General features: G+C 27.8%; 1 protein-coding gene across 1 annotated transcript in view; it reads right to left on the reverse strand.

Moving 5' to 3' along the window:
• Positions 1 to 426: 426 nt before the first annotated feature.
• Positions 427 to 14,671, reverse strand: part of LOC147072225 (lachesin-like) — a 158,763-nt gene continuing 144,518 nt past the window's right edge. Inside the window, exons 6-9 of the mRNA XM_085946530.1 lie at positions 11,205 to 11,333; positions 4,699 to 4,821; positions 1,406 to 1,576; positions 427 to 922 (exon numbers count right to left, since the gene is read on the reverse strand). Coding sequence (XP_085802656.1) covers positions 564 to 922; positions 1,406 to 1,576; positions 4,699 to 4,821; positions 11,205 to 11,333 — 782 coding nt within the window. The 3' untranslated portion in view covers positions 427 to 563. The remainder of the gene's footprint in view (positions 923 to 1,405; positions 1,577 to 4,698; positions 4,822 to 11,204; positions 11,334 to 14,671) is intronic.

The following is a 14,671-nucleotide window of genomic DNA, read 5'->3' on the forward strand; positions in this document are numbered from 1 at the left end:
TCAAATATTATTTCATTTACTGAAATAATGAAGTTTTGTTGTTGATCTTCACAATTAATTTAATTTATTAAAAAAAAAAATACTTCCAACTTCTTTTTAAAATTATGATAAATACATAAGTGATATAAGTAGGTACCTCCTTATTTTAAAGTTAGTAATGAAATTGAATTTTTCAGTTAAAATATTATAATATTTTACTGACTATCTTAATTATATTTTTTTCTGTAATCAATGTATGTAATGATTAATATTACAATTGGTTTTATATAACACTGTAGTAAGTATGGTGTAACATGAGATTACTAGAAACTCCGCATTCGTAAATTATGTTTACCTTTATATAATTTATTTATATTAAATTACATCATTCAAGTTTTAAAAAAGTTACATTAATCTTTATACAATGCTTTTACATATTATATTAAAAATATATTTACAAATACGGAAATTTATTATTTAACTTGGCAACATCAAGAATATAGATTATAATATAATCTATATAGTCTGGCAATACAGTTATTTTCTTAGAAACCAGTTTAAAATATAACACAATATATCATGTATTATACATATGATATGAGAATACCGATTACAATAAATATCCTTAGTACTGATACCCCTTTCAAGTACAGGATATTACTTATCCCAGATGATGATAATTGGACTTGACCACTTTCAGAACTTATTTTTGAGAGATTGTCTCTTACACCTGGTCCTAGAACTGAATTACTAGAACCAGAAGATGTCCACTTATTTGGTTTTTCAGCAACTTTGTTGGAATCTTCGTCAGTGCTTTTATTTCCTCTTTCATCGTCGTCATCTTCTGAATTCTCCTCAGGATAATCGTCATCGTCCGATCGCCTTCCATTTGACCCCTCATTTGCTCGATTACTTGCAGAATTTCGATTTGGTCCCGGTATTTCTAATAGAACAGAGAAACACTATTAAACTAATAACATTATAATTCAAATAAAGACTATTGCAACAATTTTGATATAATATTTGTTTGGCATGTACTTAGTCCAGTTATAATATCAATTATTTTTACATTCACATTTTTAACATGAGATTTTACGTATCTCGAAGGAAATCAATCTAAATATTTTATACATATTATAAAAATATTACTTTTTAAAACTATAGAAATTTTCAAATTCACGTTTATCTTACTTGAAATAATTTAACCTTAGTTTTAAATGAAAAACATTCTTTAATTTTTATTGGAAATAGTACATTAGTATTTTAGTTTAAATAATATAAAAATTCAAATTGAATTGAACTATATCATTAACCCATTTATTGTCGAAGAATGAAAATATAGATTTCAGTATAATTCGCTTTACCTTATGAAAGAATATAAAACACATAAAGAATCACAATATCAATAAAATCAGATTTTACATACCATATAATCTTATTTTGCTCTCTACGTCTCCTAGAGAGTTTTTGGCTACACAAGTGTAGCTTCCTACGTCGTCGTTACCAATTTTCTTCACAGACATACTCATGCGGGCCTCAAACATAGATTTCTGATGGATTTCCATCTCGTACTTTTCTGAAGGTATAATCAGCTCACCTGTTAAAACATTTAAAAATATTATAACTTTATGATTGACACATTTTTCAGTATTATAATATTGAATTTGAGGTAGTTAAATAACTGTTGATACATTTGTTTAATGTATTAAATACTTTAGTAACGGGTAGAAACCGCACCCCCGCTACAAAACTTTTACTATTAAAAATCGATGTATTTTATTTGAGTGTGAATTACATTAATTAAATTTGATATTTTAACATTAAATTAGCAGATCACTCACTATATGCTTTACAAAAAGACAATATAATTGTGGAAAATAAAAATATATGAAACTTTTTTTTTATATTTTTATAATTTTTTGACTTTTTGATCGGTCACATATTAATTTGTCATATAAAAATCCCATAGATACAAATATAGATTTTCTAAAAATATACCGATTTTTTTATCTTCAATCTATTTTTGGTTTAGTGTGAGTTAGATACTACTACATTACTAGATGAAGTCACCTATATGCTATACAAAAAGGAAAAATAATGAATGGTTCTAAGATATATACATAATTATAATAAATAAAAACTCAAAAAATATCAGAACAATATCCAAAATCATTGTGGAATATAAAAAAAATATGAAACATTTTATCTCTAGTTGTCGATTTTTGATTTTTTGACAGTTTACATACCTAATTTGTCATAAAAAATTACAAGATTTATAAAATTATACTGTTTTTTTTTTATTTTGTCTACCTTTTTTACTGTCTTTCATATAATATTAATATCATATTAATTGACAAAATAAATATTATTAAATCATATCTACGTAATATACAAGTAAGTTAAAATTTTAAATACCCCTTTGCAGTCGAGTTATTTTAACTCGCACCCACGATAAATAAGTATTATGCAGAGAGTAGATTAAACTCGTCGGTGGAAGTTTCATAGTGAAATATAATTCTCGTTCAAACTCACAAGGGTAATAATCACTGTAAAGAGCTGAAAATTTATTATGTTCAGCTTGTAACAGCGGTTTTATTCGCGGGCGTGATTGACTCACCAGTGACTAGAAGAACAATATTTGCCCGACTAATGGAATCTCATCTGTTTATTCAAATGTTGGAATGCCTAACCAATAGTTACTTTAATCGATATCCTAGATTATCTTCTACATTATTCGTATCACAGGTTTTATATGAAATATTTTATAAAATCTTTTTTATATTATTAATTTTACTGTTTACAAAACCAACAATATGAAAAAAATAACTAAAAATAAATAACATAACATACAAATACGTATTTTCATTTACTTGGAGTAAAAATATTCATATTTTTAATAGATTTTCATGTTGTATAAATAAATAACCAATAAGTTTTGTCTTTGACTAAGATTTGTCATGATTATAATTAATTTTTTATCAATAATAAAATACATAAAAAAATGGTCAGAGATTAATAAATAGTTATAAAATATTTTTAACTAAATTAAATAACCACGTGAATGATTATTAAAAAGTATATCTGTGAAGATATCTACGCTATAAAAAAACAAGGATAAATAACTACCAAATGTGTAAAGTTGTATAATATAGTATGTTTATTTAATTATTTTATTTTATTTTTACTCCGCCTCTTGCAAATAAAATTATTCGATGTTCAATTCTTACAAATTACAAAAGGAAAAGTTCATATTAAAAAGCTAAACTCTACACTTTATCGCGTCGATTATTCGCGCTTTACCTGTAGCTAATTTTAACGAACCGAATATTTCACTTTAAAGTGGTCTCTACCCATGTACCCAAAAGGCAAAAGTTTAACTTTGAAATTCTGGATTGAATAGAATTGCTAGCAAAGGTCTGAAAGTTGAGAACATAATTATATCTTCAATAAATCAACTTTGTGTGTGAGGGAACGTTATCTTATTCACATTGTTTGAATGACTTTGCGCCAGAGGCCCTCTTTCTGCTGAATTGCAAATGAAGACGAGCGTTTGTTACGCACTTTTGATAAAACGATTTTGTGTTAAGTAGTCGTCATACTCGTATATGCAAATAGTGACCTATTATAAAAGACTCGTTGAATTGTCTATCCAATAAATCTCATTTCGTTTAACATTTCTAAAATTATCAATCAGGAACACTCATCGATAATAATTAATAAGTTTCGTGATATCTAAAAATTAAATATTATAATTATAATATGTATGTATATTAAAAATAACTTATGTGCCTGTTTGTGTATTTTTCAAATTTGTTCTGTATATTTTTTCAGTCAATTATGAACGCTTATAGCGTATACATTGACTAAAATACATTTTTTCTACTCTCCGCAAATAATAATGTGTATTTAATAAATATAATATTCACATTACAATGTTATAACACTACATACCTAGTAGTTTTCTAAGTTTTGTTGTCGTACATTAAACTCTGTATTTGAAAGTTTCTGGTACATTTCAACAACCTTCGACCGCAAAGCTCCAACAAACTTATATAATCTTCTCCAAATCAATCTATGTAATTAGTTGTAACTTAGTTATATTATAGCGTTATGTTAGTTTGTTTGAAATGTTTTTTGAGACTTACAATTTATATTTATTGAAAGCAATATTAATGAGAATACTTTCTAAGTATCAATTAATATCGAAAATTAACAATTCATTATTTGGAAAATTAACAATCCACGTGCAATATATTTAGTAAATAACAGAAAAATAGTCAATTAAAATTTGCCTCACATCAATAAATTCAAATAAAGCATATCTTTAAGTAGATATCATTGAAATTATGATAAACTAAGATACTGGTCTAGACAATTATTAATATCGATTGAAGGTTCATGTTGGAATTTTAATTTTGAGTAAGTATCGTACTTTTTTATTCAAATATTTAAATGAAATAGTACAATACATAAACTAATTAGAATATTATGATGTATCCATTTATAATAAAATAAAAAATATAAATTGTATGCAATTTCTACATAATATTATGCCATATACATGCGCAGATAAAAAAAATCATACATATTTATTGTTTTTTAAGTCTATAAAATAATATTGAAACAATAAGTCAGTATGTGTAAGAAATATTAAATTACTAACTATGAGTAATATCTTACTTATAAATTATGTTCATAAATTAAGCATAAAGATTTTACCAGAGCTATCTTTAACCCAGTAGTTGATTGATTTTGGTGACGATTCAACATAGCACTCAAGTGTGACGTCAGTCCCTAGAGGAGCTCCAACTAACTGATTTGGTACTTGGATAACAGGATGAACTAAAACAGACAAGAAATATCTCCATTACACATTCGATGTTTTATTCAACAAATTTCTAATTCATTACTATTATAAACACATGTTATAAACCATAAACCAATTTTAAATATACTAAGAGGACTTGATTTTTTATTTATTAAGTTACATTATACTAGCTTTCCGAAATAATTCCATATGGTGGCAAATGCGATGAGGCGTAAGATTTTCCATTTTCTATTGAGGCATAAAGTTGGTATTTTTTTGTAAATTTCAAGTTTATTTATATTACATAAAAGTGTTTGAGTTGGAGTTAAGACAATTAATTTGTGAATAAGTTAATAACATTTAACATGCCCACCTCCGATGCAGTTTTGTTAGATGCAAATTCTTATATCTATACTGGCTTATATCAAACAGAAATAGACATAGAAATTACATTTTAAAAATTCTCAGACTACATAATAATTATGTTGTTCCGATAGATTTGTGAATTAATAGCAGTCAAAAAATAAAATTGCATTTTAAAAATGACACTTATCTGACATTAAATAATAAATTGTCATAACGTGGTTTGCATGCAAGTGACAGAAAATGGAATAGGTGTTCGTTTTGTTTTTTTTTAAATCATAATAAATGAGTGGATAGTATGTAAGAGTATTTGCGACGTTATTTTTTTTTAAATTTTGTATAAAATGAGTGGATATCAGAATAAAGCGTTTTAAATTTGGAATGGTTACATAAAAAGAAACATAATTTCAGAAAATATCCTACATACGTTTAATATATTATTACATACTCATAATATTATATTGGTATTAATGTAACATTTTATTTTGGTATAGAAAACAGTTTTTTGGTGTATCCTTATGGATACTTATAGGATTTATGAATTATTATTATGACAAGAGTGTTTTTTTAAACAGTGAAAAATTATATCTCGAAACGTTTTTTCATGAACATGATACTTATATTAATTTGTTTAACTTAACTTAATAAACAAGTCACTGTGAAAATAATATAGGTAATATAACGACTATTTCAAACTACTTCTGTCAAAATATTACATAGAGCAAAGGAGATGTTTTCACTTGAACGAATATTACATTTATGAATTATAAACTAGCATCCGCATATGGAGGGTACGTGTAATATAAACGTGTGTAGGTACTCCTAGCAGTTATTTGCTATGCATTAGATAAACACATAGCGTAACAAATTAAATGTACATTCATTAAATACATAAGCGGTTAGCAAATTTAATACAAAGCGCCTAGAGTGGAAGCGAAATTTCAAAGCGACTCCGCATTAATATTGAAAATCGTAAGTAAAATGTAAATGTTTAATATTTTTCATTTAATTTGACTGACTTTAAGGTATTAAACAATTTCAAAGGCTAAGAATAAATAAAAGAGCAGTGAAAATTGTTTCATCTTATATAAAATTAAAATTGCGCGTTGTTATTTATTATAAGAATGTATTTTACATGAATAATTTACTTTGATTTGGGTAATGTAATTAATAAAGATAGAAAAACTGATAAAAACAATAGTTGTTTTTCACATAGTAAAATACGTGTCAATAACAATATTTTTCCCTTACGTCAACAAAAATATTAAATGATTTCCTACTAGTTATCGACTTAATGTTATTTATAAATTGTATAGAAACTTTAAAATAGATATTATTGAGAGAATAATAAAAATCCACATTATGTTAGCATCATATAAACAGGCTTGCTATAATTGTCAGTTTTCATTGATTAATTCAGTAATTTACTATCAGAAGAATGTAGGATGAAAAATTTTATAAGAAATTGTACAAATACTAATAATACACTGAAAATAGTATAATAGTAATCAAATAAAAAATCATTTAAATTTAAAATGATTACTTTGGAATCAAATGTCACATAAATCTAAAAAATAAAAACAGAATAGAATGCTGAAAAATTAAGCAGATTTATAGAATACTAGCTGAGCCAGCTGGCTCTCGCCAGTCTGTCTCGCTAGGTCTTGCAGACAGCTTGGCGTCCTAATGAAATGATATTGGATTTTAATAAAATTGTGAAGTATGCAGAGACGGCGCTGTTTGGCATGTCGCTGATTTGTTACTTTTACAATTTGCAAGTCGTTACTGTCGATATAAATTTAGCGTCATATGTATAGTCTATTATGGATTTTGGCCTTCAGGATGTCATCTGATACCATCCCAGGCTGCTAGACCTAGCATAATACCTGACAATTTGATTGCGATTGAATATAATGTAATAGAAGAAGGTTAGCCATATAAAAAATAAATTTAAACTATTAAGTTGTTTTGTTTCATTGTCTAAAAAAATGCTTGCAGCCATAGAATAATATTTAAAAAAATTAAAATTTGAATTAAAATTTTAGCGATAATATGTTTCACGCTGCGGGACGTTCATATCGAAACAAATGTTGATAAAAGAAGAAACATATAGATCTGAGAGGAAGTAATTATTAGGTTGGAAAAGAATTCGTCCAGCAGTGTATTGATATAAACTGATTATGATAATGGCATTATAAATAGGTAGATTATGTATATTATATAGCGATTATTCATAGGACCAAAAAGAGTAGAATTGGCTTAGAGAAGCCTTCATCCAGCAGTGGATTGACCTGGTCTAATGATGATAACGATGAAATGAATATATTATATTGAAATATTTGATAAATGCAGCAATGTATATATATGAAACAGGAATGGAATTAGTTTTGAGAGGCCTTCATCGAGCAGTGGATTGATCCTGGTTCATGATAATAATGACGATATAAATGGGTAGGTAAATTTTAATATCACCAATTTTAATAGATATAGCAGTTCATATGACCAATAGGATTATTGATAAAACCTTCATCCAGTAGTGGAATGCGAATAAGCATAGTGATACATATTAATTCTTCTATATAACCACGCGAATGGAAATAATGGATAATACGACGTAGACGACTCATAGTGTGATTAGGGTATGAAATTATCATAATTCACTATTTTATTTGCTTATACGCACGCATGCATTTTACTTATATTATGTAATAAAATATTTACAATATAAAATGAAATAATATTATATACGTTGTGTAATAATTACCTATAGTAAATGTCATTTTTAATAATTTACCTCCCTAAAAATAATTATGTTTACGTTGTCTTTGAATATAAAAGTTCGAATAAAAATATTTTAGTCTATGTTTGTTATTGTGAATTATTGTGAAGCTGATAAAATAAATGACAGTCGGATAAATGTCGAAAAATGCAATTAATAAGATTCTGCGGTACAGTTCTGTTATGAGGTATTCAGCGGAAAACACATTTTGAAAATAGCCGATATGTTAGGTTTGGTTAGGTTAACCTAACAAATAATCCAGTATCTCAGCTATTTTCAAAATGTGTTTTTCGCTGTATTCCTCATAACCGAACTGTACCAGTATGGACATAATAAGTTAACCGAGTGGCTAACATCCATTTATCGTAAACATAAAAAAATCTGTAGTAAATGTGCCGCAGAGGTGGACATGAGATTTTACAACTTTCTTTTTAGACCAAACCAAACCTAACCTGGAGAGTGAAAATAGTTAGTTTTATCACCACATTTCATAATTGGGGAAAGAGAATAATTGACCTCAATACTTATAATAAATAAATTTACTTCAGTGGGTCCAATTTCAAACAGTTTGAAAAATGTAACACTGATCGGTACTATCAACCATAATTGAAAAACGTGAGCAGAATAGTGCATAATATTATTATTTTAAATAACTTAATAATTTGAAAGTCAAGACAACGTACCTATCACAAAATATGTTATATATTAAATCCATTACAATTTAAATTCAAATACCATCGTTATACATTAATATATACATATCTACGTACTCACCGTAATTACCAGATAAATAGAATTAGGTTGGAGAGAACTTCATCTAACAGTAGATTGATCGAGGATGATGGTGATAATAATAATGAATTGAATAGGTACCTAGGTAAATATTATCACAAATTTGATAACATAATTTGTGAACGAAAGGAATGGAATTACTTTGCTTGAACAGTTTGATGAAGGTTTGGATTGATTCAGGTTTTTGAAACCCACAATGACCGAGTGGCTAACATGTCGGCTTATAATGTCGTGGACCTGACAAATACATATATTGTTTTTCACGGTCTAAAAATATAATATCAGTTATGAATGTGACCGTAAATAATATACGTCAAGTGTTGCATTAAAATAATGTCATAATGACCAGAAAACCAGAATGATGTTTTAAACCAGGAGCATATGCACTTACCTGGCGTATAACTTCATCAACAGTAGATACACAATAGGTATTTGCTTCACAACTTAAATTAGAATGGTGACGGTGACACATCATAAACATACAGCAGCTGTCAGATTGATGTGACATGGTATACTTCGCCGGTAATATGAATCTAATATTATAATAACAACTTCAAACGATTGAATGTATTATTAGGATAAGTATAGTGTTTTAATATAATATAGGTACACATGTATTAGGTAGTTTTATTTAACCTCTACTGAAAGGGTAATATTATGTTAATTAAGATCGCACCAAATCGCTTGATTGAGAATAATATCCGGATTAAAAATTCACTAAAACATAAACAATTCGCCAAATCACTTGATTGAGAGTAGTATCCGTTTCTAAAAGTCACCAAAACCTAAATAAACATCTCTTGTTTCTAATACAAAGGCATTATTTATCATATTGTCATTACGATTGACGGAGTAGCCGCCATTTTGAAATATAATATTTTCAGTGTTGCAAACACATCGAAAAAATAAATTCCCTAATTAATATGTGTTGTAAAAAAAGTCACGTGCCGATCGAAAATCTATTGTAAAACAGTCAAAATAACCCTAAAAAACCCTAAAACACAACAAAATTTATCAAATTCCATACTTTTATACTTGAATAAAGAACGTTTCTCTACTGAATTTTTCATTTAAACCTATTGGACATGACGAATAAGTCACACAATCGCTCGCAAAAACGGGCACAGCTGTAGGATAATAATATATAGGAGATTGTTGATTCTGAAATACCTGTTTTGTAAACATTTTAGCTGTTTGAAGTTGTGTAGGTACGTTGAATTTGTTATTACACATTTTAAGCTATGTGTTTGAAATTAGTGAAATGTTGGAAAAACATAAAAAACAAAATACTTACGTGATTTACAGAAAAACATGATATTTTCAGTATTCATTTCGCATCACTACTTATTATTTTATAAATGTAGATTCTTTATTATATTATAATATATATATGTCAATATTCTTTTTCTATTCTTGCAATTTAAGTCAAATTGACATTTAACGATGATATCGAGTCATTTCCCGGTTCCCAAAAGCCTTCAAACGGGCATTTATTTCCGTAACGTCAGTTGTTGCAAACATTGGACTTCGTATAAAATGAAAGTAAAACAAAATACATGCTAGTTCTACACAGTGCAACAAATGATAATAAAAATGGCTTATCATTGATATTCATAAAAATTTCTTTTACAAAATAAATTGCCTGATCACCCTCGTCAAAAGTTCGATTTTGGTCACCAAAGACTTCTGAAGAACAAGGCACTCTCAAGGAAAACCAAAACAACTTTTTATAAAACTCTCTTGCGATTAGCGTATGGATCAGAATGCTGGGCACTCATCAAACAAGATGAGAGAAATATGGATATATTCTAAAGAAAAGTTTTGAGAAGAGTCTTTGGGGTTATTTAAGAAAGCCACATTTGTAAATCAAGGTATATTGAGGAGCTGTGCACACTTTAGGGGGGGCAAAAATTACGTGATATTTAAAAATATAGAGACAGGAGTGCTGAATCAGCCACATGCATAGAATGCCGGAGGATATACCAGCAAAGCGGGTTATATCCGCAAATCTTGAGGTCAAAAGAAGGTCGGGACGACCAAAATTGAGATAGTTGGACTGCGCTACAGGAGATTTAAAAATTCTCGGTCAAAGAATCTGCAAAGTATCGGCGCTGGATCGTCCAAGATGAGGAAGTTTTTGAAGGAAGCCAAGAGTTGTAGTGTCATAAAAGTGATGATGATGATGACATATACTCATACCTACTATTAATTCATATTTTAATGAATTAATTTATTTATCTCTCAATTTTTTTTTGATATCTTCTGATAATCAAATTGTGTAAAAATAAACATGTTCATAATATAATAATATAAGCAGGGAATATAATATTAAAAAATTTATGTATAGATAGACTATGATTTTATAGAATTAATGTATACATCAATATATTATACTGTATATAGATATGTTTTCTTGGAAATCATATCCAAAACTACCTTTTAATTGAGTATTATTTAAATAGTAAATGTATCTAAATTACTTACAATGCACATTTACTCTAATTCGCTTGCTGACCGAAGGTGGTACTCCATTGCTGGCAATGCACAGATAGGCTCCCATTTCAGACCGCGTTATTTTGGCAAGTTTCAGTATCTCTCCTTGGTATGTTGAAACTGAAACAAAGGTGAAATTACACATACAATTATTATCTGTATTGCACAGTCTTGCATTCACAAAAAATAATCATTCATTATAAAAACTGAAGTGTAAGTACACTTTGAATAATATATAGAAAATACATTAATTACTTAGTTAATTCTTATTTGCATTGTAATTCATATTAAAATTAATATTTATTATACAAATAATAAATTCAAATATTGTATTTTTGCGCCATATACCAGACGTGGATAAATGAGGCTCTTCTTTAGGTGAAGTGCGCCTGCCAATATCTCTTGATAAAAGTATAGGTATTTCTTTCCCCATTATACCTATTTGTATTTTTGCGAGTTTTCCTTTGTATGTTGTAAGTGACAAGATGCGCATATAATATGAATGCAACTATCAAAGACGCACGTATTGCTGTATGCGTGTCTGCTACGCTTTCAATCTATAGGGTGGGTGCGCGCTTATTTTGTGTTTCCTTATATATGTATTTTCTATACTTTAATATTATATTTATATCAATTAGAATTTGTTTCGAAATGTCATTAAATTTGAATTTATGTATTAAATACTACAAGAGAACGTGACTATGGTGTGGCTCTTTATATATATATATTAATAAAAACCAGAATGTGGCTCTCGTTGACTTCATGTATGCCCATCCCTGGTTTATACATATACTTTTCGTCGTCATAAGTATTTCAAAGTATAGTAGGTAGGTACACATAGTAAAATGCGTCGAGCACTGAATTGTTATCCAGTGATCTGGTTTCGATTCCCGGTGAGGTCATAATATATATTTATAATATACGTAATAATAATATATAAGTGTTTTTATGGATGTTTTACCTTTACTACTATACTAATTTTTCACTATACTACTGTCATTGGGCATCATTGTTTCTTGTAGTGCAAAAATAAGTATCAATATAAATATTATTTTAGAAGTATTGAAAGAAAAAGTCGAAAATAATAATAAAATAAACAGTGTGAAAAGTTTTAAAATTTGTCGACAATGTTTTTACATAAATTCATATATTCAAGAATATTATTTTTCACGACAATTTTACATGTAACTTAAATTAATAGTTACTGTCAGTGAGTAATTATTAATATCATGCCGAAATAACTGTATAAATTTAATACTTAGTTAACTAATTTGTCGAATATTATTTTATTATTATTATATGGACAATAATTTGAATAATTTAAATATTTACAGTGGTATTCAAATACTATATAATACTTAGGTAATAAATTATGCGGTTTGTGCACTATCAAAGCCAGCCAGTTTCCACTTGGTGTACTCTCCCCCCAGTATTTACTATCTAAATTTTATTGTGGTTCAAACACCTGAGGCTTCGTACCGTTTGTAAACAACGCTAACGGAAACGCTACCTCCGCTATCTTTCCTCACTTAAATTTGAATAAATGAAAACAAAAGACAAAATAAAATACCCCGCAACGCATTGAATGCTCTGAATTTTATTACCATTTGCTGCCATGCGAACCAGATATCTCTCGCAACAAATGGCATACAGAACTAATGTATGTTGTAGTCACTCGTAATGTAAGACGAAATCTACTATCTTGTAATAATATTACAATATAAACATTTTCATAGGGAAAGAAATATTTTTTTATTCAGGAAAACAAAATGCGTCAAGGTTTTTTCATTATCTATAAATATATAACATTCATTATAATAATAAAAAATATATTTATAACTATATACTTGAAATATAGGAAAGAATTACAAACCTCAAGGTAAATTATCGATATGTTTTATTATTATTACTATAATTATTATAAAAAAAACATAGACATGCTTACATTATTTTCTTTTTAACACGGCATAGGCAATTAGACCCAATGAAAGTAATATAGTCAAACAGTAGTGTATTTATTAATAGAAGATAAATATAGGCTTTGAAAAAAAAACAACGATAAGGACATCCTAAAACTAAAAGTTGAAGAAACTATGGGAGGCCTTAATCTAGCATAAAATCAACCATGGCTGATGATGATGATAATTACATATTTCGTTTATTGAGGAAATTGAAAACATGCAACTCAAAATAATTATTCATTGAAAATAAATAATAATTATCAAAGTTTGAATAGGAAAGACAAATTAATAATAATTATTATACATACTTAAATAGTAAAAAAATATTGTACCAATTTTGAGTACGTATCTAAAATATTCATTAAACTAAAAATTGTATAGTAGAACTATTTTGTTTTAATTTAATTAACATTTCATTCCTGCGTCAATGTATATTTCGTGATTATAAAGGTGTTTGAACAATTCGAGCATAACGTTAACACCAAAGAATAATTTTCTGCTCGTGCGCTGGCATACATTAGAATATCTTTAATATGAAGTCATAACAAAAATTATGTATAAGCCATAGCTGAATACTACAAGATAACAACAAAGCAAGAGGATATTTCAAGAATTTAATCAGATTCTGTAAAACTTTCACAATACCTATCAGATATTTGGCCTTTCAAATATTAAATTTAATTTTACAATGACAATACTATCATACTCGCTCGTTTTAAAACCCTTTACGAAATAATTTACAATAACATCATAATTCTCTTATTAATAATTTATATTTGTATGATTTTTTAAATAAGTCGAGTTTCTATTATTTCGAATTCTACTTTTATATACGAGTATTTCTACTATTATATACGAATATTTCTATAACGGTTTAATACTAATCAATGTCAATGTCAAAGCAATGTCGAGTACGCGATAATGCTATGTTGCTACGTAGTGTGATAATTTAATTCCCAAAAATATGCATTTATAACTGTACTCTACTGGCTACTTTCGCCTGTGAATCTATGCACTGACTTTTATGAAATTTGCATTTTTGGAAACAGGCTTGGAACTTGATTTCTGGAATATTATTGAGTGCCTATTGTATATTCAGTTCAGAAAGATTTTTTTGCGTAGACATCGTAAAAAATAAGTGCAGATAATAACGTCGGTCCCTATTAAAAAAGTCGGATCTGAAATTTTGTCATTTTCGGATTATTACGTAAAAGTTATTTAAACACTTTAAACATTTATACCACAATCACAGTTTTTTTTGTTTGTTTGAAAAATTTTGAGATACTCAAGTTAAAAATGACGGATCTACCGAGAGTGTCCGAATAACGATGTCGGTTCTTACCAACCGACATTATTGGCTGGGCGTGGGTGAGCAAGATGCGTCGGATCTGACAGTTGCTGCTATGTTCACCGGACAGACGGATGTTTTTATAAAAGTTTAGAAAAGTTTCTATAACCCGTATTTTTATTCATTATGGCAAGAAATAGGTCACAAAG

Source organism: Rhyacophila brunnea, unplaced genomic scaffold, assembly GCF_057557595.1.
Source record: "Rhyacophila brunnea isolate RB1 unplaced genomic scaffold, BYU_Rbru_1.0 scaffold_2, whole genome shotgun sequence".
In the NCBI taxonomy this organism is placed as follows: domain Eukaryota; kingdom Metazoa; phylum Arthropoda; class Insecta; order Trichoptera; family Rhyacophilidae; genus Rhyacophila; species Rhyacophila brunnea.